Consider the following 26,794-nt stretch of genomic DNA (forward strand, 5'->3'; position numbering starts at 1 on the left):
GAGTAGATTACATGCGTTGCCTTTCGTTAGCAATTGTTTAAATTTGTTGCATTTTGTTCCTTTTGTGACCAGTGGGCTCACTTTACATCACTCTTGTTTTATTTAAGATTGCTTTGAAAAATGGAAATATTGTGCTGGATGCATTTAGGCTTGGCATCATACAAAGCTATTAAAACAGTCCAGTGTATAAAGTGAATATTAGCTGTAATTATACAGATGATACGTACTGGGTAACCTTGGACAATGGCTAGTGTGGTAAAAGGATCGAACACCTACAATGTGGCACAAGCAGAAGAGACAATCCTGCTTGTAGCGGTTAATAAAGAACCAGGTTATGCAAGAAATCTTAATGGAAGTCCCATCACTACATAGTTCCTCATGCAAACAATATACGAGATCACGAAAGAAAGGAGGAAATATGCCAAGAAAAAGAAATTGTTAGAGTTTTAAAATTAATTAAACTACATCGAAATGAATGGGAAATAGTTTCAAATAGAATGGACTATGAAAACTTTCCATAACAGAATTGGAGTTAGCTTTAAGAGGGGCATATAGCAGAATATGCAGTTTGTGGGAAATTTAATTTTAAAGTTTCGAAGAGTGCAACGGTATGTAAAACAAGCTACAAACCAACATAGTTAATCTTTTACAGTACTCGAAAATTGTTCACTTCATTTACCATTTCTTTTTGCAACGAAAGTCTATATAACTCAATTATACGAACATATCTATTGCTGTGTTATATGCCCTTCTTTTACCTTCCAGTTTCAGAAATCACATTACTGAGAAATGTGGAGCAACCAGTAAGAATAGTGCAATTAATTCCCTGTCTGTAAGCACATCTGTAATACATTTTCTAAGTCTTAATGAAAATTTTACTGTTTTCTTTTCTAAGAACGAGTATGAAATAAGATGAGAGGCTGTTATTACAATAAATATGCATATCAAGAAAGAAAGTGAATTGTAGGGGTGGTTGATAATGTAGGCCTACTTCCAGCAAATGGCATATGATAACGTAATCTATCATAACTGAACATCCATTAAAACAGACACATTTTCCCATGATGAATAGAAAAACAAGAATGCTAGAAGAATTAACCCAGTTTTTAAGTGAAGGAGAGAAAGAAATATAAGACACTAATGAAATGAGGATACAACGGAACTTCGGCTTTATGTATTTGATTTAGTTATCTAATATTTTTCATACTACATGGCAGAGAATAAATAATGGAATTAGTTACCACAACAAATAAAGGTATCAAATAAGTGAAAGCTGAATGAAAGGATGAAACTGATACAAGTAGAATGAAAATATACATGTACATGTCTGGCGAATACAGTAGAAATAATGGCCTAAACAAGTTATATATATGAATGCTGTTAGTGTAACAAAATCCAGAAAAGAACACTGGAATAGGTCAGTAAAGTGCTAAGGATGAACGACAGGTAACATGAAAGCAGATAGCACAGAACTTGTCAGAAGGTCAAGTAAGATACGTAGTTATAAATTAAAGATATTCATTCTAGCGGACAAGTTGAAAGAGATGAGGCTAATCTCTAAGAAAATTGCATTCTACTGCGCATACTGCAACATGTGAACAACAGTGCAACTTCGAAAATACCAGCTAAAAATTCCTGCTTGGTATTTTCTTTTACGAAATGCTAAATTAAAGATATATACACCTATATGTAATGATGATACCATTAATTTTGATACTTCCCAAGGCATAATTTCAAATAGCAAAGTTGCCAACACCGCTTAGGGATATAGTGCTATTGATCATTACTAATTAATGTCGGCGATACAGTAAAAATTAAAAAACTCGTGGCAACATTGGCAGTGATTGAATTGCGCACCACAAAAACCACTGAACTAGCACAAGTTACAGGGATTGCAGGTGCATATAAATGTTGTCAATCAAATTAGTGACATGTGATCACACACTAAGAGACATCATGGTTCTGAAAGCACAGCAGAAATATATGTAAAGCAGGAAACAAAATGTCAAAGATAATTTTAGTGAATCTTGTGTCATTTTGGTAACTAAAAATGTTGAGGCGTCAATATGAATAACAACATAAATATATTAGAAACAAAACCGTACAGTACATTATAAAATTTATCCTGGGTAATCATTAAATGAAGCTAAGAACCACTGGAAGAAGCATAATTAGCACGATATACTCACCTCTCCGAGAACACTTCATCCTCCTCTGAAGGTACTTCCACTTTCTGTTCTGGCTGAACACTGCCCACATCGAAAAAATCTTCCTGGAAAAGTGAGTGAATAATGAAGATAGCTTTAGATGCCCATATATAGAGAAAGTTACAATGAAATTCCCTTCCTTGGAAGAATAAGTTTTCCCATGCTTTCGAGGTTATTGTCTATTGCCTACCAAAAACATATGTACCTGAATTACAAGTTGATTTCAAATCTAAAATGGAAGCGGTTTAAACTGAGAAAATATCGAAAATACGAAAATAATTAATAGTATTTTAGATTAATTAACGGCTCTGATACAATTCAAGACGCATTATTAATATATCTGTAGACTGATAGTGAACCACTTACATCAACTTCACACTTCAACACAGGAGAGTCTTCAACTTCACACTTCACTGCAGCAAAGCTAAAAGGAACTGGTGAATCTTCAACATTTATGTCTGATGTGAAGCTAGGGTCCACCCATTCTGTCTTTATGCCCTCCACTTGCAGATTCAATATATTTCTTTCCTAAGGATCAAAAAGGCATCACAGGAAATAACTTCATTTAGCTATTATAAAGTTCACATCATGTACACTAGCCATAAATCTTGTTCTGCCTAGCTGTCTTTTGCTACGAGTTTCTGAAGAGAACTGCAGGCAGAATGCGAAACAAATATTAAGGAACACAAGCAACAATAGCCGTTAGTAATAAAAGGCCAAGTATACCGTGTCCGAAATGAAACCTACTGATAAAGATACTAAATCATTTATTCCTTAGTAATGACACAAAAATAAATTAGGGGGAAATATTAATCAACTCAACAAGTTTATGTCACTATCAGTAAATCTCAACATGTCCCTCTCTAGTATCACGACACACATCTAACCTGTATTCAATCTCTCACCAGGTATTGCGTAACATCTGCGGAAATACAGATCTTACTGTGTCGATAATGCTTTGACGTAACACTTAAAGGTTATCCACTCTGGTGTTGCAGACACAATCTTCCACGAATCCCCAAAGAAAAAAGTCCAATGGTGTAAGATCAGGAGATTGTGGGGGCCATGCAATAGGACCACCACGACCAATCCATCATCCCGGGAAATGATTGTGTAAAGTTTCAGCGACTGGTCCCCAATAATGAGGAGGAGCTCCATCTTGCTAGAAGGTGAACCTCTCTGGAATCTGGGGTAGCGCAAAATTTTCAAGAATATCACTGTGTTCTCTATGAAGAAGAAAGGTCCGAACACTTCTGAACTGGTTTATCCGCACCAAACATTTAACTTTGGAGAGTTACGTTCATGTTAAAAAATAACACGAGGATTCTCAGAACCCCAGATCCTGCAATTGTGGTGATTAACACAGCCACAAACGTAAAATATTGCCGCGATCATGTTACTAAAAGTCTCCATTTTCAGCAAATGTTTGTGCCACTGAACAAAGGTGTGCATATGAGGAGCTGCACGGCCCTATTTTTCACGAAATCTCCGCTGAACTGTAACCGGAAACTTAAACTCTGCTAACTAATAACAGCACTGCACTTTTTCTTGTGGTGTGAATGGAGGCATTTTGGAAAACAATCTGCGTATACGCAACAGGAATTACAGGTTCCCCAATTTCACGACATATAAACTTGTTGAGTTTCTCTATATTTTAGTGCAAGCTGGCCATATGTAACTTTTATGGATGTCTAGTTCATTTCTTTATCGATAGGTTTCATTTCGGACATGGTGTATTCCTTGAGAAATTAAGTTCCAGAATATATGAGTAAGTGTAAAAGAGTTTGATTTATATCCTAGACCAAGTGTGACAGTCATTTTGTGGAGGACATTTTAATCTTTCGAACAATGTAGAGTGGAATTATGAAACACCTATCAACATTAAGAAAATTTTAACATTTCAATCCAATAAAATTGTTATTCAGCAAAAAGACTGCCATGATTTACACTTTTACAAACATCACAACAATAATTCGATAAATATCTTATTAAACATTGTACTCTTCAACGTCATTACACAGCCGTCATTAGAGGATCAATAAAGATGAATGGAATAACATCTATGCTACAAAGATTTACAACACAATAATAATACAAAACAAATAAATCTCCTGTCATAAAGAGCAATCCTTGGATATATTTCACGCTCCTACTATTTCAAATGCGTCAGTATCATTTCTGTCACTTACGAAAATTAATTTGCTTAATATCTGCTCACTCTTCAACTTGCTCCTTATTTCTAATCTACGTTATCATTCTTGGATATTTTTATACTTTCCAGAAGCGGTTTTACTAATTTTCAAAGATTTTCAAATTGAATTAAGCATTTAATCACAACTCTCGAGTACAATTATATGGTAAGGCAGATCATTACTCGGACTTCAACATTAACACATCTCTAATTCCATCATGATGCAGGGTACCATTGGTCCCGAACTCTGAGATGCTTTCAGCTGGAAAGAGGTAACAGATGAAAAACTCTATAATGTGATAATTAAATTAAATAATCCTAAAAGTCAATGTTTTATTGAAGTGCAGTCTATAACTGATGTTATTCTAGAGTCTCTATTGATAGTAATTAATCAATCTTTAGTTCAAGGTAAATTTCCTGATGCACTAATAATTTCTAGAATAATTAAACTTCTGTACAAAAAAGGGTTAAAGGGATCTAGTTTGAAATTAAAAATCTGTGTCATCTGTTTGACAGATATTACAGATATTTCAGTGTGTTCAGTTTAAAGAGTTAGTTATATATTTTGATGGGAATAATTTGTTAAATGAGCAACAGTTTGGTTCTAAGCATGGTAAGTCAACTGCAATAATGTAATAAATTGTGTCATCGTTGTAAAATGCATTTGAGTTAAAACCGAATGCGATGGCTACTATGTGTGATTTCAGTAAGGCATTTCATTGCATGCGTAATTATGCACTGCTGAAGAGACTTTAATTCTATGGAGTACAAGGAGACGAGATTTTCTTCATTAAGTCATATCTTACAAATAGAAAAAAAGTCCTTGAATTTGAAGGAAACGTATCTTCCCAGTGTACAATTGTTAATGTTGGAGTTCCTCGAGGTTCAATTTTTGGATCCGTTTCTCTATATTATTATTGCTGTCAACGATTTACCAGCTGCAACTACAGAGAAAATTATTACTTTTGCAGATGATAGTATGGTCATATGGAAATATGATTCTTAGCTTATGTTTTAAGTTTAATTATTAGTAAGACTCAGCCATTGTTATTTAGTCTTAGGAATGACACTGAATCTGAAAGGACTGTAAACATACTAGGTTTTTGGATTGATGGAAAACTGACAAGGAAACACAATATGCAGGAACTATGTAAAAAGTTGTGTAAGGTTACCTTTTCATTATGACGGTCGAAATAGTTTATTTCTGCTGGTAGTCTTTTCAATGCATATATTAGTTTGTTTCAGAGGTATTTGATTTACGGTGTTTTACTCTGGAGTAATAGTGCAGGTACCCAAGATGTTTTTAAGCTAAATCACTTTATGTTTAATCAACCATTTCACTTATATATCTAAATAATTTTAATCAGGTATCTTTTACTGATGTGCATTTACACAACACCAGAGGTAAACATAATTAGGTTGTTCCAAGATGCAGATTAGAAAATAGTTATCATGTTATGGGCATAAGGTTTTATAATAAATTACATCTGTAAATTAGAATTATCAGTTATATAAAAAATATTTTATATAAGGTTAATGAATTGTTACGATGTTATTCTATTTTATTTTAAATCCAACACCAACAAAGGCAAGCTTCCAATATAGGTGTCTTACAACATTATACATATACAAAATACATAATAAGAAAAATAAAACCAGCAACATAAACGAAAGAAAGAAATATACATAAAAGATGCTAGAATATAATATAGCAGTTAATATAGTGCCAAATGTCAATATAATAATGCAAAATTATTTCAAAACTACAGTAAAAAAATTATAATACACTTATTTATAATTTAAATGTCTAAGGAAATACAATTCTTTTTAATACTGTATGAAATTATTTAACTCTTAAACTGAAATCTAATTGAGAATCACAGTTTAAAGACAGAGAGTTGTAAGTATTACACATAACAAACAATGGAGAGTTCTTGAAGAAAACAGTTCTAGAAATTGAAATAACAAAAGGTTGCCTATGATGTAATTCTGTTCTTTTTACATTGAACTGAAGGAATTTAAGAAAATCATAGTTATTCAATATACCTTTAACAGACTTACTGAGTAAAATTTGCCTATTTATTAATCGTCCAGATTTTAAAGTTTTATAATCAAATTCATAAAGTAATGATTATATGAAATTTGCTTTTCATAAGACAACACATGATGTTTTTTAAAATATAAATAATGTATAAATCTTTTCTGTATCCTTTCTATTTACATCTGATGGGACTGAAACAGAGGTGACCACATTATAGACGCATACACTAGCTTAATCCTAACTCCTAAGTGACTACATGGAAAGTAACTTAATGTAGTAATTTTATATTGACAAATCCTACGTCATGTATATGCTAATTGGTGTAAATAAATAAACTAAACAGACTAGCAGCACTTCATCTGAAAATTGATTCCTATAAAGAATCTCGAATCCACGTGCAATTCATATTGCCATTCCAAATGATAACACATTACACCACACAGCTAATATTGGTATGGGAATCAAATTTGATCCACTCAATATAAAGTGGAAAATGTACGCACTTCTCCCACTGTTAGAAAAAAAACATACACATTAATACTTTTCAGTTTACCTCTGATAAAGCCTTGTTATCTTCTGTTTCATGTGTGCTATCATGAGGTTGTAAATCCAACGGGTCCACCTCAAGTTCCATCTTGATCAAATCCATCACACCTGAAACAAGTGTTCCGTGATTAAGAATGATTTAAAGAATCAGAGCAGCTGCTAAACACTTATTATAAGTAGTTATGAACTACTATTTCTCAATTTTCTAAACGTGTCAGAAACTAATAATATCTTATAGAAAAATTTAGAACATATTTAGTACAGATATTACCTTCTATTTATTTTCATGCAGTGCTATCATTGGAGCCATATGGCATATTGGAACCTACAATTTTTTAATGAATCGTATGGAGAAGAGAAATTTCTGCCTATATGGAGCCAAACAGTGTATGCATGCCTAAGTTTTGTAGGCCTACATGGAGATCTATATGTTCACACGGAAATCTGTAATGTTCTCAGATTCTCACCTACTGTTCCTAGTATAATTATCTTACTTAATGTTTACGATCATAAAAAGGCCCATCGCTACAGCGCTGGAATCGAGAACCAAAATTGTATAATTTAAAAACACCGAAGTGCTGCAGATACACGCTCCAAGATTCATCAAGGCACGTATGCATCCATTTGAGGGCTTCATAGGATATTCTTTAAATCACACTTATTTTATAACTGAATCGATTATTGTTGAAAGGAACCAAGTCCACTTTTTAAAGTTTTGAGATAATCGAAAAAAACTGTTTTGTGAGTAATCTATCGAAGATTAAACCAAAATATATTGTGCACATAAAATATAGGCATACAGAATTAGTTTAGACTCTTAAAAATATTCACAGTCATTAGAATCTTTCTAATCTTGAAAACACGTCATTGGACTTAGTTCCTTTCAACATGGAAATGCTCTATTTATAAAAATGTAAACACATTTTGACCTATAAAACAAATTGGGAATTTATTAAATCACCTGTAATGCAAGTCTTAAGAAAAAATCAACTATGAAACATGTTACTTGCATGGTGCAGTATAACATACATTATTTTCACAAAATATAAAGAATGTTTACAGTAGTCATACACACTTGTAATGAGAATAACACAGAAAACAAAAAGTTTTTAAAATACCCATATTATTCGATTGAATTAACCAATATATTATTATTCTTGGGTAAACACGAACAACAGTACAAATAATTACTGTTTTCAATAAACTAGTTTTTCTTTTCGTTCCATTGGCCATTGCAATATTTTATCATAGAAATCTTTGCTATCTCCTGATGTAGTAAATTAATGATAAACTTTCCTCACATCTCCTAGTTTGCTTGTTTTGATTGGAACTCGTCCTTCAGGATAGATGTTCTGTAATAGACTAATAAGATTACAATTTCTCGTGTATTCCGTCTTCCATTATCTGATACTGTTATCAAGTATAGAATAATAAAATCTGAACATTTAATGCGACAAACAATAAGTAATCAACAATCAGTCTTTGCACTCATAAAACCTGCGAAATATTGGAGACAGAATATACTGTTAGCACAGGGCCGCCAACCTGGAATCCTCGTCGTTCCGTGTTGAAAAACACTATCTACAGGAGTTAGTTCCTTTCAACACAGAATGACAAGACTGACCACCTCAAATAAAGCACAAGGAATATGAGTAATTAGTTCCTTCCAACACCAACAGATGCAGCGTGCTTTCTACATTACAAATCGATAAAAAAAATGAAATTGACAAAAATGTGGACTTAGTTCCTTTCAACAACGAACGATTCAATTATGAAAAAGAAAATAAAAACAATAATTCTTTACTTCCTTTTATATTAAAAAATGCTAAGTGACGGTTAGCAAGTCTGAATGTGAAACAAGTGGGACCGGGTTCAACTTCTAGTTGGATAAGTTACCTGGTTGAGGTTTGTTTCGGGGTTTTTCCACAAACCCATTAACAGCAAACGCAACCATCACAGTTGATGAAACGTTGTAAAATATACATTAAAAGAACCATTAAATGATGGTCGGAGAGGCAGAGAGAAGGAAGTAAAATATACCAAAAAAGAGAAATATGAAGAATGTGGCATATGGTCAAGAAAAAAATTACCATGACAGCACTTTCAATATACTTATTTGAGCACATTGAACTCCAGGCACATTACGTATTAATTCGCCTTTGAAGGAAGTTTTATTCGTAGGGCGCACATTACTTCTGAGTAAATTGTATGTTAGTGTATTTCGTATCTAATTTATAGGTATTGTCTGTCGTAAATAAAAATCGCCTCTACTCAGTCCTGTCAATTCCCTGTTTGTACTTCATAATCTGCAGTATAAATGGGCTATTATATATTTTAATTTCTTACACTCAACATCAATTTGTATGAGTAATTTATACGATTGCATTACCAAAGGAAGGCAAATAGTAATGGCTTTCAAGAATGTTTGTCCAAACATTTTCGTCCAATACACCATTTCTTCCAAATTTCTATGACCAACACATTTAAGTCCAATGGAATAAGTCATAGCATTTCTGGCCAAGAGTAAATTTCGTCCAGATATTTTTTAGTCCACAAAAATTTAGTACAATATACATATTGTCCAATTGTGATTGATTTTGGATAGTCAGATACTAGAAGCATATTTTAAACAGATGCTAACAATACAATAGCGTCCACTCCTATGGAATAACAGCTAGCGCGTATGGCCGCGAAACCAGGTGGCCCAGGTTCGATTCCCGGTCGGGGCAAGTTACCTGGTAGAGATTTTTTCCGGGGTTTTCCCTCAACCCAATATGAGCAAATGCTGGGTAACTTTCGGTGCTGGACCCCGGACTCATTTCACTGGCATTATCACCTTCATCTCAATCAGACGCTAAATAACCTGAGATGTTGATAAAGCGTCGTAAAATAACCCACTAAAAAAAAATATATATATATATATATATATAATAGCAAATAATGGAGAACTCAGAAATGGACAGGTGTTGCTACGAAAAAGCATATATTAGTTTTACTAAAAATTATCAGGTATGGATCTCAAAGTAATTACTTAAAAAAAAAAAACCATTGCTCATGAAAGACGGCTACTGTTATTAACACAATTCTTATAATAAGAATAGAACCAGGATATATTGGCAATGTGAGAATCGGTCAACCTGTAATAAAATTACACAGCAACCCGCAGAATCCCGAATATGGAAATTAAAGAAGGAAATTACACTTTCTAAGAAATATCTGCAATGAATGCATTATCTTTGTTCTTTGAAATAACTGAAAATAAACCTCATGTTTTATTCCAGTGATTTTTTTTTTTCGTATTCAACACAGCTACGAAAATTTCAAGTAAATAAATTTGGACTAAATCACGTAAGGACAAAATATATATCAGACGAAATTTCACATAATACTAAAATCATATGGACGAAAGCTTTGTGGGCAAAATATGGTGCAGGACAACATGTAACTGAACAAACGTAAAATTAGAACCAAAGTACGATCAGACCAAACCGTAATGGACTAACATTCTGCTAACCAAGTAATGACCCCTCCCCATGAAAACACTACGGGCAAGCATGGGAGAATGAGTGTTCTTGGAGTAGTGATATCTAGTGGAGGTAATGGAAAAATAAGATAATACTACTGTGTTTCCTCTTTTATATTTGTTACTTCATCTCTCATCTCATTTCTTTATATCTCTTTTCCTCTCTTTTTATGTATTACTGTCTTATCTTGTGCAGATTTCAACTGCGACGGTACCAATTGATGTTCTGGAGTCTTGTATTCAACCATCTGAGCTGAAATGGCTGGTTGTGAAACACAATTATAAATCTTTCTCAATGGAGTGAATTGTAGCGAGAAAACGTTCTGGAGAATGATACATAATTCCTAAGAATTACTATATGGTCTAGACCAAGTTTTGCATGGAAAATCCTAGAATTAAAATAACCGTTATTTCTACGATCTCATATTATAACATCCAGGGAGAATTATCGTAAGAATGTGATACAAATCCAGATGCAAAGATGCAACGTGAAAGGCGAAGTAATATATAAAATTTGAACAGTCTATCAGTAGGAAATATGGCGTCCTCAGGTTGCCACATGAGTTTGTGCAACAATATAGAGAAGGCAGAAGAAATGTTTGATTTTTACAACAGCACAAGGGCGTAATGAGATTCCACTCCAGAACGCACATACGCAGGACAAAGAAAGCTGCACTTCACTGGTTGTTTAACAAATTTGAGCAAATTTGCATTGAAGTGCGCAGCTATGTACCGAGGTATGTTGTGAAGATAAGGTAGCCATTTCGTGTACGCGATATCTTGCCGATTATTTTGATTTATTTAAACGCTCGGTACCCTACTGGGAAGCAGGAGCGAAGATGATCTTATTATAGTTCTGTTTAATGTTTTTGTAAGAGTTCTTATGTTAATTAATTACTAGCAATTAGATAAATAAAATAAACTTATTTAAACCCAAGTATCTCAGCCAAGAGAGTATAAATTATTATTATTATTATTATTATTATTAGATGACATTTTCAAAATAATAAGTGCAGACTATCTACTATTCGCTGACGATCTTACAATTTTTCGAAAAATCAAAATGCTGACTGTCAATTTCTTCAGGATGACAGTAATTAAATTACCAATTGGTCAGTTGATAACGGGATGAATAATGAATCCAAAACTTACGTAATATTAATTTCAAGGAAGATATCTACACTAAAATATAACTATCATCTAAATAATGTATTAATTAACAGAAAAGATTGTATTAGAGACCTCGGTGTATTAATCGACAATAAATTATATTTTCACAGCCAAATTGATTATATTTATAACCATGCAATAAGAATGTTAGAAATAATTCGGTCAAGTACTGTACTTATTCTTTTTCAATACCTGACTCTGTTTTAATATTATATTATACATTAGTGAGATCGAAACTCGAATATGCATCTGTAGTTTGGAACTCTATTACAAATACTGATTCGGCAAAACTGGAAAATATTCAAAGGAAATGTGTATCATTAAGTTCGTACAGATTTCTGTCTAATAACTTCGGGTATAACTATGATAAAAATGCGAGCACTTTAAATGTCGAAGCTTATATGCTAGACGTCATGATCTCGATTACCTTATTCTTATGTAAGGCCCTTAAAGGTGACATTAATTGTCAATCTTTCTTAAAAACTGTCATCATTCGTATACCTATGAAGGAAATGAGACATCACAAACTCTTCTATATTAGAAATTCTACATCTTTCTCGCCGGTCTCCAGATGTATTAAAAATGGTAACATACAGTAGTTGTAGGCGATATCGATCCATTCAATGTATAGAAGTATTAGAACATGGCAATGTCTTTGCTAATATTATCTGCATAACTTTTCTACACATATTGGTAATACTTTTGTAAGAATCAACTCCTTTCCATAAAATATAATAGTATTAATTCTTGTAAACTAATCATTGTAATCTATATTCTTCTTTTCTTGTTATCTCAATTTGTATCATAGTTCTTCGTTTTACTGTATTAATTGTATCACTGTGCTGGACTTTTATTGGCCTATGTCTGTTGTTCACCATATAAATATCAATTAATAATAATAAAAAAAATTTAAAAAAAAAAAAATAATAATAATAATAATATCATCACCATCATTATTATTATTAAAATAGCGAATCCAAAACCTGCGCTTCCTCTACCACACCAGTCCACACCTGTGGAGTAACTGTCAGCGCGTCTGGCCGCGAAACCAGGTGGTCCGGGTTCGAATCCCGGTCGGGGCAAGTTACCTGGTTGAGGTTTTTACCGGGGTTTTTCCTCGACCCAATACGAGCAAATGCTGGGTAACTTTCGGTGCTGGACCCCGGACTCATTTCACCGGCATTATCACCTTCATTCCACTCAGACGCTAAATAACCTAGATGTTGATACAGCGTCGTAAAATAACCCAATAAAAATAAATCTACCACATCTTGTATTTGAGAACAGGGCTGCCAACAAGAAATGACTGTGAGAATCGCGCTGTAATATCCCAGTTTTCAGGAATGCTGAGATTTACTCAGTTTGTATAGGATTTTCGGTCCTAGGACTACAGTACATTCCGTTTTGTATTTTCGAAATAGGTGCTAATATAATTCTGCCATCTTTTATTTCCTGTGTCATGTTCCTTCTTACAAAGGCAAAATATGTAGCAATGTAACACACAAATATTATAGCTAATTGGAAGATGCAACCTTCCCAAATTAAGTTAACAAGCAGACGAAATAGCGGATAAGTCCGTGCGCTAGTAAATGCTATGTGAAAAAAAAAATATATATATATATATAAAATAAACAGTCTTATATTGTTCTTCATTCTTTAAATACTTACATAATCACTGAGAAACGTTATTGAATTACTGTTCCTCTGATTGAGGTTCTCACTAATATGTACGCACATCTATTTATCAGGCAGTACATCTCACTTAACGATATGTGTCGAGAAATAATAATTGTTTGTATGCATATGAAGTCTGACTAGTGTAATATGTAGCTAGTCGACCGATGTATGCCTAGTTGCCTCGTAAGTGTAGCCTTCTTGTCATCACTTCTGCGGTTCAAACCTGTCTTCGAACAATTGACTAAACAACAACGTTCATCAATGACTGATGTTGCTTAGTCAACTGTCGGACGAGAAGGTTGAAATCTCATAAATGACACAAATAAGGCAACACTCATGAGGCAACTACTTAACCAAGAAGATGAGGTATGGTGGCTAGTTCTTTCCCCGTGTTTAATACTTTTCCTAAAACTAAAACGTGTCACGAAACAGCGGTAACAGTAAAACAGATATAATGAAAATAGAACGACAGCTGTATTACAGTCTGAAGTTAATGTTGAACTCATCCTACACGTCAGAGGTCAAAATTGCAACTTACCTCTTCCAAAATTGCAATCGTACGAAACAATATGAACAACATACGTATGCTGAATTCCAGATGCTGATATGAGTTACCACAATCCATTGTTTAAAGTGAACGGAATTCCGTTAGCCCGTCCTGTTGCACTTCATGCCATGGTGGAAACATAGTAGAGGTGTGGGACAAGCTGTGCGTGTTTTCGTTCAGTCTGCGCATGACGTCACCTTTACTGCAGGCCGCACTCGAAGACACAGTCAACATAACTGATTGTTGATGGTTAGATCTGCGTCCATAGATTTAAATGAATAAATAAAACTCATGGTTTGTGTATTCAGTAAATATTGACAGTATAGGCTATAATAGGGTCTATCTTGAAGTGATAACATTATAAAATAGTGAACAATAAATTAAATTCAAGAGTCAAGAAATAATGTAATATGGTAGTGCAACATTAATAATTGCCTTCTGTAATATACACGTACTTTTATAATAATTATAATACATTATGCTACAAATATGCACAAAATTAGGCCCATATATCACACAAATTATATTACACATGAATTCAAGTACAATAGGAACTACCTTGAAATGATAACGTAATAAAATTATGATCTATTACATATTAAACTCAAGTTTCAAGAAACAATGTGATATGGCAGTGTGTCATTAATAATATTGACTTCTGTAATATAGGCCTACACGTGGTTTTATAATAATTACAATACAATGTGTAATAAATATATACATACTTAAATCTATACAGTTATTTATAACCAGGGAACGGATTTATATGGACTAAAAATATATGAAATATGTAAATATATATGTAGTTATTTTTACCAAAATATGGAATTAAATATGGATTTTTACCAAAATATGGAATTAAATATGGACTTAAAATTATAAAAAAATGACTATGTACGTTAAATATTGGTACATTTTAATCAAACTAAACAAAAAATATAATGGACGTACCTTATCTTCCAATGTAGTTTCAACAAAACACAATTTTTATTGTCTGTTACCATAACAATAGGTTACAAACATTTCTTTCAAGTGCTGAAAAGTGAATCTTCTTCTATTGTCTCTGAGGATAGATTTATACTGACTAAAAGAGCGTTCGACGTCACAAGAAGTAACTGGTACATAATTCAATTTCACAATGTCTGCTGGGGATAAGTCCAAGTTAATCTTCACTGTTGATTCACCACTCATCACAGCAACAACCTTTTGTAGTTCTTCATATCCAGGGTTTTTTGAAAGTACAGTGTCCACCTTAGCTCTTACTGCATCTGCAACTTTACCTCTACCACGATTCAGTTGTTCCACAGTACTATTTATAATTTCAAAACTTTCAGATAGTGAAAGGTGCCTATTTTGGAGACTTTTGAGCGTTTTTATGATGCATGAAAATGTATGCTGAATGTGAGCTAAGTCATTCTTCACACTTATGTCACAGGTAACTGTTTTCGCAGTATCAATTGAGACTGCATCTTCAGAGTCCAATGCAAGGAGAACATTGTTAATAGAGTCTATATGTTCGGCATAATATTCAACTGCTTCTAGCCATGTACCCCATCTAGTTAAAATTGGCTTTGGTGGCAATGGAATTTCAGGGTACATTTCTTTCAACACGTTAACTCTACTGGGAGCTTTGAGAAATACTTTTTTCACTGATGAAATCAACAAATCTACTTTAGGGAAATTGTCTCTGACCACTTCTGCCACACGATGAAATGCATGCGCCACACAAGTAAAATGAGTCAATTTAGGATATACAACAGATAATGCTTGTCCAGCTTTGACCATATAAGGGGCAGCATCGCTAATAAAGAATAACACATTATCGTACATAATACCCTTTGGCCACAGGATACCCATAGCTTCGTTGAACAGTTTAACTATAGTTTTGTTATTGCACTTTTCTAGAACATCACAATGTAAAAGAATTCGTTCAGAATATTGTTCACTTAACAAACCGATAACTACATTACCAACAAGTCTACCTTCTTTGTCGGGAGTCTCATCAATGGAAACCCAAATTGAACTATCTTTAATTTCATCTCTTATCTTCTGTATTGTCTCATCGTAGATGGATGGAGCATACGTCTTCCTAAGTGTTGACTCATCCGGGATTGTATGTTGAGTATATTTTTCAAGGAATTCCCTGAAGACCTTATTCTTTAGTTTGTAGAGAGGAATATCAGCAGAGATGAGAGAACGGCACAGGTCGATGTTAAACTCAGATCTTACATTCGATGTTGTTGGTTGTGTTAAAAACAATTGTCTCTGCTTGGAATTTAGTTGTTTGTTGGCCTGATGTTTACTAGTTGTAATGTGTTGTTGCACCAGGAACTTTTGTGTAGATGATACTGCACACTGACACAAATTACAAAATAATATTTTATTGTCAGTTGATAAACCATCTTCTTTAAATTCTGAAATGTAACTTGTTAGTTTTGATTTTAAATTGACTGAATGACGTACTTTTGGCATATTTACCGTCTTTATAGTATGATTTACAAAACTGAACCTATGTGTACTCTGACTGGCATTTAACTGTTGAGCTGCACAACTGAAGTCTGTTAAAAATTTTAAATTAAATTAATACAGTTTTGTAACTTACTTTCCCATTGTTGATAGGACTGCTAATTTTCAAATAACTCTGATGTTAAAGGGATTACTGAACATGTGTTTAAATCTCTATTGTTGAAATGTATTTTTAAAAGTTAATGGAATTTTGTTTTGTTTTATTGTTAAACCTAATATAATATGGACTGTTTTATATGAAATATGGAAAATATATGGAAATTAACGAAAATATGTACTAAACTCTAAAATATGGAAAAATATGGAAAATAAAAGTAGGATTTTTCAACCCTACACATTGTGAAACATAAAGATAATGCAAAATATAAATTATATTAGCTTTATAAGTAAATATGTATTTACATATAAATCCTTTCCCTGTTTATAACGTACATTATTTTGTATATGAATTCAAATACTTTTGAAACCTTCATTAACATATGTATATGAATTTCTTGGAATAATTTGTCATTATAGTAAACAAATATTTTTATATATTCAGGCTATTGGAGACATAATATAGTCTACTACATTATTTACCTTATTATTCCACACACGACATAATATAATTTCACCATTATAAATTCCACTCTGTTAAGTAAATACTTATTCTTATGCAATCTTTTTCATTTTCTTTATAATATTTCTCTTTGAAATTCCAGACATTTTTATTATTTTATTAATTTCTTTAATTCTAATAAATGTTCTTCTTCTAACCAATGTCGTAATTACTTCTGGCGGAAGAGGAGAACTGATTTCTGCTTCGTTTTTCATGGCAGAATTAACCAAATTTACAGTCTTTTTTATTATAAATTTCTCATGAGAAACAGAATCTCCGTGCACATCTGAGAATATACTTCAATAAGCATGGCAACCAATTGTAGATCCTTAGAAGGGAGAATTAAGTTTCCACGGGACACTGTAGTAATCCAGTCTTTTTGATTAGCAGAAGTTGACAATTTTGTGGAAATTCCAAGATTCGGGTATTGCTCCATATGTTTTGATGCAGCATATCCTGCAATATATTTTAATCCTTCCTGGGATATCCGCTGTCTTGCAGAGATTTCATATATTTTTTCTGGGAGGCCTATATTTTCTTCAGGATCTCGATCGTTGGTAAATTTAACCGGTTTCAGAATGCCTTTAAAAAATTCTGCCGTTGCACATAGTTCTTTCTGCAGATTATCATTGACCTCTGATTGGCTTGTATTAGGACCCACTATTAATGCCTCTTCTTCCGAAAGCAAATCGGAGGTGTTTTTGTTCTCACAAAACTGAGATAATGGATTTCGACCTAGTATGTACCACTTCAGTCTATGTTTAAAATCTAAAGCAGAGGGATGATCGTTTGTTCTACCCATGCTTCTAATTTCCGAAAAAAAGTTTTCTACCAGCTCTTGGTTAAGTTTTCTTGTGATGATGTATTCAATTTTGTACTTGTACCTCATTGCCTCATACAACAATGTTAATGATTTATTATTTATTATAATCCCCTCCTGATAAGGTAATTTCCTGTTTGCTTCTCCTACTTTAACTGTGGTCATGACGTCATTCATTTCTGAGAGTATAATATTCTGATCTTGAAGGTTTATTCCGTAACTATGCAGCCACGGTGGGTACCGAATTTAGAAACGGTATTAAATAAATCAAACCAATCATTAGTTAATTTTATTGCCTTTGAAGTTTCTTTCCATTCATTTGATCTCAACAGCTCGTTTTCACCACACCATTTCAAAGCCTTTGCAACTCTGTTGGAAAATAATTGTGCTGCCAAACTAACTTTTTGTCTTTGGGTACCACGGACACTTAAGTGTAACGGAGTTAACTTGTAAGCTAATTTTGTATCAGAGGACGAGGATTCACGTAAAAGTTCATGAATTGGTTCTGATGAAATGTTCAATCCGTTCAAGTTGAAACCATGATCTAGAAAGTGATTCCTGTGTAATTTCAATAAATGTGGAGCGTCTGAAAAAACAAATATTTCTCGAGTTGAATCATTTGGATTAGGAAAACTGCAATTTAGTTTGGTAGAAATTTTCAAATCACGCCACAATTTTCTGTTACTTCCACCTAAATCGCTAACTGTGGCCACAACTTGAAAACCACTGCCTTCTAACTGGCAAATTATGTCTGTTAAGATTTCTTTTGTCATTGTCTGATCATATTTATAGTATACGGGCTGCTTCCACCTTGCAAACAAACCACGTGCAAAAACAACCTGCACTGCTTTATGAGGTCCAATTATTTGTTCTTCCCTACTGTCAAAAGAAACCTCCTCATTTAAATACATTTCATCAAATGCTAATACTGTTACACGATCTAACTCCGACATATTTGTAGCTCTCGCCTTCATTAATTTTAAGACATCATGAAGTACCCCTTCCTCAAGCGATAATTGTTTTACTGCCCATTTTCTCAGAGTTGACAAATCAGGTAACGGGTAATTTAATTTTGTTCTTAAGTATCGGTATGTTTTTAGACTTAGGTTTCGAAGTGTTATTGCAGTACCGTAATCTTCTACAGACCATTTCACCCTATGCTTTTTATTCAAAAGAGCATCAATTTGCCCAATAGTGAAAAATGGTTTCAACATTTCAGCCACTTTAGATTTAACTTCTGTTTGTCTAATGTTTTTCAATGAAATTACATCCTCATGTAATTTTCTTTTTTCTTCATGTTTCCTGTTGGCAGCTGTCAATTCCTTAATCATCGTTTCTAGAGAGTAATTCTTCTCTTCTAATTCTTAGTATTTGGCATTCCTCTGTGACAGTAGACTCAGTGGCTCCGCGATTTTCCATTGTTACATTAGTGCTGGATGCTCCTATTGCGCTGAAGTGAAAGAAAGTTAATAGGTACAGTAGCCTACATGCAATCAGGGGCGTATTTAGGCCTCGGCAGACTAAGCAGCTGTCTAGGACGGCAGATTTGAGGGAGCGACTTTTAAGCTATTACTGTTAATTTTTTATATGTTTTTTAAATTTTATTCATAACTCTTTTAAAGAGTACATGAACTTAAACGCACAATGAAAAGGATATGAATAACATTGGCAACAATCAGTTCAAATTATGTATTGTAATTAATGTCTAGTTAGGTTTATTAAAGAAAATGTACTCAACGCAATGAGCTGCGATCGCTGTCTGCAGTAAAGATGACGTCACACGCCTCGGCCGCTATCGCAACAGCATGCGCAGTCCCACACCTTTACTATGTTTCCACCATGCTTCATGCAACTAGATTCTGCGTCATAACCAAACATAACCTATACCATTTCGCATGTAATGCCGAGACTTGTCTCGCTCGTTTCTAACCCTACAAAATTATGTCTCCTTTACGTGAATGTAAAATTAGGTCAATCTAGAGCCTCCACCAGCCACTGAACGAATATTGCACACTTTTATCACTGCCAATGTGGCGCTATAAACCAATTTGCAATACTTTTATCACAACCACAACACATTTCAAATCTTATTGTACTATATAATAGAATTATTACTACATTAACACATTTAGTATATCACGAAACTTGTAAAATGTAATTATTATGAAGGTCACCATTGCTTCTTCGAATTAATAGTATTAGTACGATCCACTGGATGGAAACCGACACGATTGGCAGAGCCGGAAATACATGAAAACGAAATATTAATATCATACTGAACATAAACATAAACAGAAACACTCGCCAGTGTATTAAGGTGCGTACACACTAAGTGAACGAACAACGAACGAACGACAAACGATTGCGTTCGTTGACTGAAATAGGTACGTGTGTACGTCGCAACAAACGCAAACCGATCGTTTGGTTTGCCTTCGGAAGTGATCCGTCGCTTGTCGGTTCATCAAAGGAAGTTGGTATTCGTTGTGGACGGGATTTGCCACTAGCTTGTAGTTCGTAGCAGAACGCAGCGCTTAGTTCAATTTCACTAACAGGATGTCGAAACTGGAGTGGACGGAAGGCGCTGTTATAAATCTTATTAATGCATATAGGGAGCAGGAAAATTTATGGAATCCCAAGCATCCTACTTACCACAATAAAGTAAGAAAACATGATGTTTAGGAACCTATTGGAAAGATGTTCAGCTGCAAGATAGGCGAGTCAAACACGTGCAAAATTTGAAAATTATTTTTGTTTATTTATTTTCACTAGATACATGTTTTTTTTTTATTGTAGGGCGCAGAAGTCAAAAAGATAATTGAATCCCTACTGACATCATTCCGGAGGGAATGACAGAAGTCCACAAAAAGATATGAAATGGAGAGTGATGAAGTGTACGAGTCAACTTGGTTCGCGTATAAACATATGTCGTTCCTTTTGGACAAATTCACGCCCAGAAATAACAAAGTTCCAACATTGTGCACACAAAATAAATTATTGGCACTGAAAAGTGTCTTTTCGTAAGCATGATGCGCATACGACAAACACAGACAAATCTCTCTTTTTAGTATTTTAAGGTAATTATTGTCAGTGAGGTATCCGTGTTCTGAAACTTTCCCCTGGGGCCTATTTCATAAAAGTAATAATTTAATACCATTACTGAAAAAGTAATAACATTAAGTAATATTATTACTGTTCTGTTTCATAGAAGTAATAGTTAATAATATTATTTATTACTGTAAACGCTCATATTATTACTAAAATAAATAACAATATTACTAAAGTGTTTCATAAAGCAGCAAAGATAATAAAATTTATTAATAATATTAACGTTAGTTCCATGACTGTATTTTAAGTAATAGTTTAATAATTTGTAAAAAGTAAATGCCAATGTAGGGTTAGATTTTGAAGATAAAACCGTGAAAACATTTGAAATGGACAATTCTGACTCAAATAGTGATGAAGAGGGAGTGTTTGTCCGACGTCCAAGAAATTTTAGACAACGAATATCCTACAACCATATGCAAGAAAGTTACGAATATAATGAAATAGCTGACCTTTCAATTCGAGAACTTCTCGCAAAAAACTCTGTTTCTTCAAGTTATTTTCACGTCTTTTCCCCATTTTAAAAAGCATCAGAGACAAAATGAATTATTAACAAAGTCCCTCTCCATACTTACAAATTGTCATAGGCGCCAATGTAGATGGACCAGGCTGAAATTGAAAACTATCTTATCTTATTGTAAAAGAGGAACAATTGCAAAGGGTGAAACCTAAATTAAATTCAATTACAGTATAGAACTGTTAGAAAGTAATTACTGTATATTTTACATTATTTTATGTTATTTGAATGATTGAACTTAACATTTTTTCCCTCCTTTCTCGTCATTTTTTAAATTATAATTGTTCAGACATATATGCCTATGGGACATTTACATCACAAAATTCAGTAATATTAATATTTTCTGTACCTATTGAAATGTTTTTTTTTTCAATGTATACTTGTGACAACCTGAATCTATATACTCTTCACTAATTAACATTGTGAAGATCTTGGTGAGCCAAAATCTTTTGCAGACATATATCAACAAGTAGATCTATTACAAAATATATGGATTACTTTAAACCACCCCTATTGAGGGCATAAACTAAAATTAACTTACGAGATTTATAGGTACTGTATCTACAATTCCACATCACAATCTCTAATTAGAACATATTTGCATTTTGTATAATCAGGTAACTTCTTGAAAATACTACTTACAACATAATCAGCAATAAGAACCCATTAAGACAATTTCAGTATTTTTATTAATTTCGTCATAACATTAATCTTCTACAACATCCACACCTTCAAACTCAAACACGATATTTTCTAGGAACGACTTCACCGCGTAAGTACTTACGTCGTTATTGCATTACTTATTTATTTTTTGGTAAAAGAGTAATTTTTATGTGTATTTATTTACGCTTGCACCAATAAGTACTTGCGCAGTATTCCGAATTATAATGAACTTGAATATCTTACATAAGACGCTTTGCAGGGTCCACCAACTCTGTCGTTAACACTGTCCTTAAGGCTGTTACAATATTGTCATCAAAAGTTTTCACTGCTTAACATTTTCATATGGTACTTCTTTAGATAACGAGCTGCAAGTTTTACACACGCCCGCGCACACACATGCTTCTGTCACTGATACACTGTTTTTGGAATTGCAAACTTTACAACATCAGAGACGTGAACAATTAGGAATGATAAATATCTGTTCACAGTATTTTAGATTTATCATATTGTTTCTTTTACTCGTAAATGAACTGAATCAAAATAACAGAAACAATAACTTCGAGTTGCAGTGATTTACAACCTTATCTGAAATAAATTGTCTCCCAAACCTTCACACATATTACGATTTACTCTGTTGTTGCTATTAAAGATAGTACTTCAAAACTTATTTCATTCAACAACTGTTAACAGAGAGAATAATATAAATAGCTGTAGAGTGCAGACCAACTTGATTATGTTTATCAGCCTTAACCTCAAATCATCTGGCTACTGTACGTATTTTATGACTCGTGCAAAACGTTTATGAAACAGAATTTAGTCGGTTAATAAAATTGTTTTCATGACTGTAATAGCCTACTATTATTTAATATTATTAGTGTTTATGAAACAGGCCTGCACATGCTATAATTATATTTTCGTCTGCCTTTATAGCAGACAATCAGCGAATGTGAATGTTTTCTGACAATTTGCTGATGATTTGTACGTCGCTTCAAACAGCGAACGAACAACGAAGTTTTGCTTCATCATTCGTTCGTTGTTCGTTCGCTAAGTGTGTACGCACCTTTAGAGACATCAGAGTGTGAGGTGGAGGCTGCATACGCAACAGCCTTAAGTTGACTACGTAATAAAACTTTCATACAATTATCAAATGTTTATTTACCTGTATATCGTTCTTGTGTGGGAAATCGGACGGACTAATTCTCAACAAGGCATTATAAAAATGAATTGTAGAATTCAATACCGGTCTTCAAAGTAAATGAAACTAATTTCCATATGAAAAAGACTTTACCGAACGTGCGGGAACAATTGCCGCGCTGGAATAAGATGACAAATCAAGTTACATATATCACGGCATAATACATTTCGCATAAAATGTTTGCTTACCTGGATATTCTTCTTATCTGGATTTCAGTAGCTATATAGGTTATATCGTTGCAACGGGTTATATTCACTGTAAGCGTAGGGTAGACTTTATTGTCTCTGCCCGAATTGTTAAGAACAATAGAGATCTATGTTGCCGTGAATGTGGCGGCTAAACACCATTAATTTCTAAACACATTATATTATTAATTTATAAAAGTAGATTTTTGTTGTACCTCGTGTATGAGGTTTATTGAATCATATTATAAATTTTTTGTTTCCCGATTTTGAAGGATCTAATTAGTTATTGTTTTATAAACTCCAGATTAACGCTGTCATGTTAACCTTAAACTTTTTAAGAGCGACGATAAAAAAAAAAAAAAAACGAGTTAAATCTCGCCCGCTTTTCGTACGTCATACTACTCTTCAGAAGTTTGAATGCCAAACAATTACTTTATCATAGCTAAAATAATAGGAGGGTATATGAAAAATTAAAAAGAAATTTTAAATATATTTACAAATTCAATCAATTAAACAGTAGTGCAACCAGAATATGGTCCTGAGCGGGGGGGGGGGGTTCAAAAAAAAAATACTGCCTATAATAAATAGGCTAACAAAACTTTGGTGTATCATTACTTAAAAATTACAGTTTCAATTAAACATATTCTCATTGGACTAAACAGGTTCCCAGCAACCCCCTTTTGCTGGTGAGTCCACATAAGACACAAATGGCTTTCTCAGCAAAAATGCATTATCACGACGTGTCAGTACGGTACCCTTAAAAAAATTGGAGTAGTTTATTTTACACTATGTACCGGGTATCACTTACTGTGCTGATGCCCAAACATGAGACGTACCTAAATTGTGGTTTCCTTAAAGTCTAAGATGAACTACATAAAATGAAAGTTATCGTTTTTCGGTCGATTTTAGTATTTTCTATGTGTATTCCCGAGTCAAATGAAGGTGATATGAATAAATTTAGTCGACAATAGACCAGAGAGTAATATCACAATCTACTATATACAGTCGCGAAGCTTGAGGTGATTTTTTGCAAATCTCGTGACAAAGCGCTCCAAGCGGTTAGCAACTAGAAACAATAGACTGTCCATGGTCGACTTTGGACTTTGTCGTATTTCCATCGAGTGCTAGCTCGTTGCGTATTTCACATTGATGCTTGTGAAATGTTCGTTATTGGTTGTAATGAAAATGTTAATGGCTAAAATACAATAATTGGAATAATAATATTTTACTAGATACGTAGAAATATTAAGTTTGTTTTAATGAAATTTATTGATCACGTTTTATTTTCAATTCTGGTGGGATTATTATTGCTTAGGCCTACTTTTTTTTCAAAGGATATGTTTTTAATTATAGCTGTTAATTTTGTTGTTATTTTTATTTGTTACTTTACTAAACACGTAGAAAAAGTCTGTTACAATAAAATTTATTGATCACGTTTTATTTCCAATTCTGGTGCGATTATTATTGCTTAACCTCATCCCACTTTGTTAACTACGTAAGCCTACACTACAAGTACCGGTACACGTAAGTTACTCCATTAATTCATATTTCCATTATTATTGTTGTAAAGGGAAATGCAAATTAATATTTATTGATTTCATAGTTAATTGTCGCTATAATCTTGAATGAGTGAAGCGATTATAGTAAATTTCAGTTCGTTTTGCACAAAAAAAAATAATATTAACCTATTTCTTGCAGGTATCTTCGAGTTTATGGTGGAATTTAATATACTTCATTAAAATAATAAATTAACTTTATGCATTTAATATTTCAATAATGGAAGGAAGGTGTTAATTTTTCCAAAAGAACACATCGAAAGTGTAACATATTTTGTCGTCTACTAGGAGAGAGATCTGCGATGATGAGGCGAAAGTAGCGATCCTAGTGGTGGGCAACTACCCATGTTTGCATTTTTACTACATATTGAGCTTCGCGACTGTATAATAGTAGACTGTGGTAATATTAAAGGTAGGCGCCCACTTACCGGAACGGATCCATATGGCAAGTACAGATATTTAGTCTTTGCTTTATTTTAAATGGAGCATCACCCACTTCGCCGTATCGCCTCTGTCTGCATGACCAGATTCCGATTAGAATTCTTGCCAGAGAATTATAAACGGATTCCCGTACAGTCCAAGATCCAAATAAATAATGTCATGGCAAATATATCGATTTCAATGCTTCCAATCACGATAATATTGAATGTACAATGAAATGGATGATGTGAAGCTTATTATATTAAGTTCAACAGTATGAATAGCTTTATGATTTATGAAATTAAAATTATAGCTATGTAATATGGAAAAAGAACATTACTGGATGAGATTGGGAAAATACTAAATTAACCAGGTATGTCCTTCATAGTTTAAGTTACAGATCTATTCATTTTATTTCCAGGATCAGTTCAAACCACTACATTGAAATAATGCGCTCTAATTGCAAATTACAACACTATTTGAACAATTCGGAAATGTGGATAAGTGAGAGATATAATAAAAATCCGAACGCAACGAATTTTTTTCCGGTAAATGAGCGACTAACGTAAATCAGATATCAGTGTAATGCCGTGCAGGATGGATGTAACCTGTGTTGAACAACGTTCTGTCAACAAAATCAAAATCACATTGTTACATATTAGAAAGAAACCATCTTTCATGTGACAAAATAAATGTATGCACTGAAAAGTACAATGTTTTGGTTAAAATTTGGTATATAATAAGTTTCATGTTACATGCAATGAAAATGTGAAATTATAATTTTACAAATATCCTACCACTGTTTCATTGCATACTGTTCATAGGATAGAAACAAAGTTTTCTGTTGCTGTTAGTCCATATTTGAGAGGTTTCAATACACTTATAATTATCATCATAAAAGAGTTACATGAAAATTCTAGTTCAACAGACATCAAGATTACCAACACTACTCCTAATGTCCGATAAAATATTTTTATTATCGTTTTTGAAACTCATATATTTAAATTAGCTTGGTGGGTTGCATAAAACTTCTATATATTTGGCCTTATGATTTACAGGTCAACACGTAAATCATATTCAAAATGCAGCAGTCTGTTACTTTTGTTTATAGCGTTCACTATTTTCATGGTAGGAGAAATGCTGACTGACAGAAGTATGACGTTGAAAACGGCAGTTCTAAATGTATTTTTCTTTTATTCGACACAATTGACTCATTTGACAAAACAATTCGGCATATAAGACACTTGAGATTTTGTTTATATTAATCTCCACGCCACGTAAAACCATATTGCAGTATTCACCACTATAAT

The 26,794-nt window shown here is 33.3% G+C and overlaps 1 protein-coding gene across 3 annotated transcripts in view; it reads right to left on the reverse strand.

Annotated features, from left to right (window-relative positions):
* LOC138691574 (zinc finger protein 98-like) overlaps positions 1 to 23,822 on the reverse strand; it is a 54,637-nt gene extending 30,815 nt beyond the window's left edge. The window contains exons 1-4 of one of the 3 annotated variants that reach the window (XM_069813675.1): positions 23,512 to 23,808; positions 6,993 to 7,093; positions 2,574 to 2,735; positions 2,190 to 2,272 (exon numbers count right to left, since the gene is read on the reverse strand). In XM_069813675.1, the coding sequence (XP_069669776.1) occupies positions 2,190 to 2,272; positions 2,574 to 2,735; positions 6,993 to 7,088 (341 nt within the window). In that variant the 5' untranslated portion in view covers positions 7,089 to 7,093; positions 23,512 to 23,808. Of the gene's footprint in view, positions 1 to 2,189; positions 2,273 to 2,573; positions 2,736 to 6,992; positions 7,094 to 23,511 lie in introns of all 3 variants that reach the window. The other 2 variants (XM_069813676.1, XM_069813672.1) reach the window with 2 other exon arrangements.
* Between the last annotated feature and the right edge of the window lie 2,972 nt (positions 23,823 to 26,794).

This window comes from Periplaneta americana, chromosome 16 (assembly GCF_040183065.1).
Source record: "Periplaneta americana isolate PAMFEO1 chromosome 16, P.americana_PAMFEO1_priV1, whole genome shotgun sequence".
Taxonomy (NCBI): Eukaryota; Metazoa; Arthropoda; class Insecta; order Blattodea; family Blattidae; genus Periplaneta; species Periplaneta americana.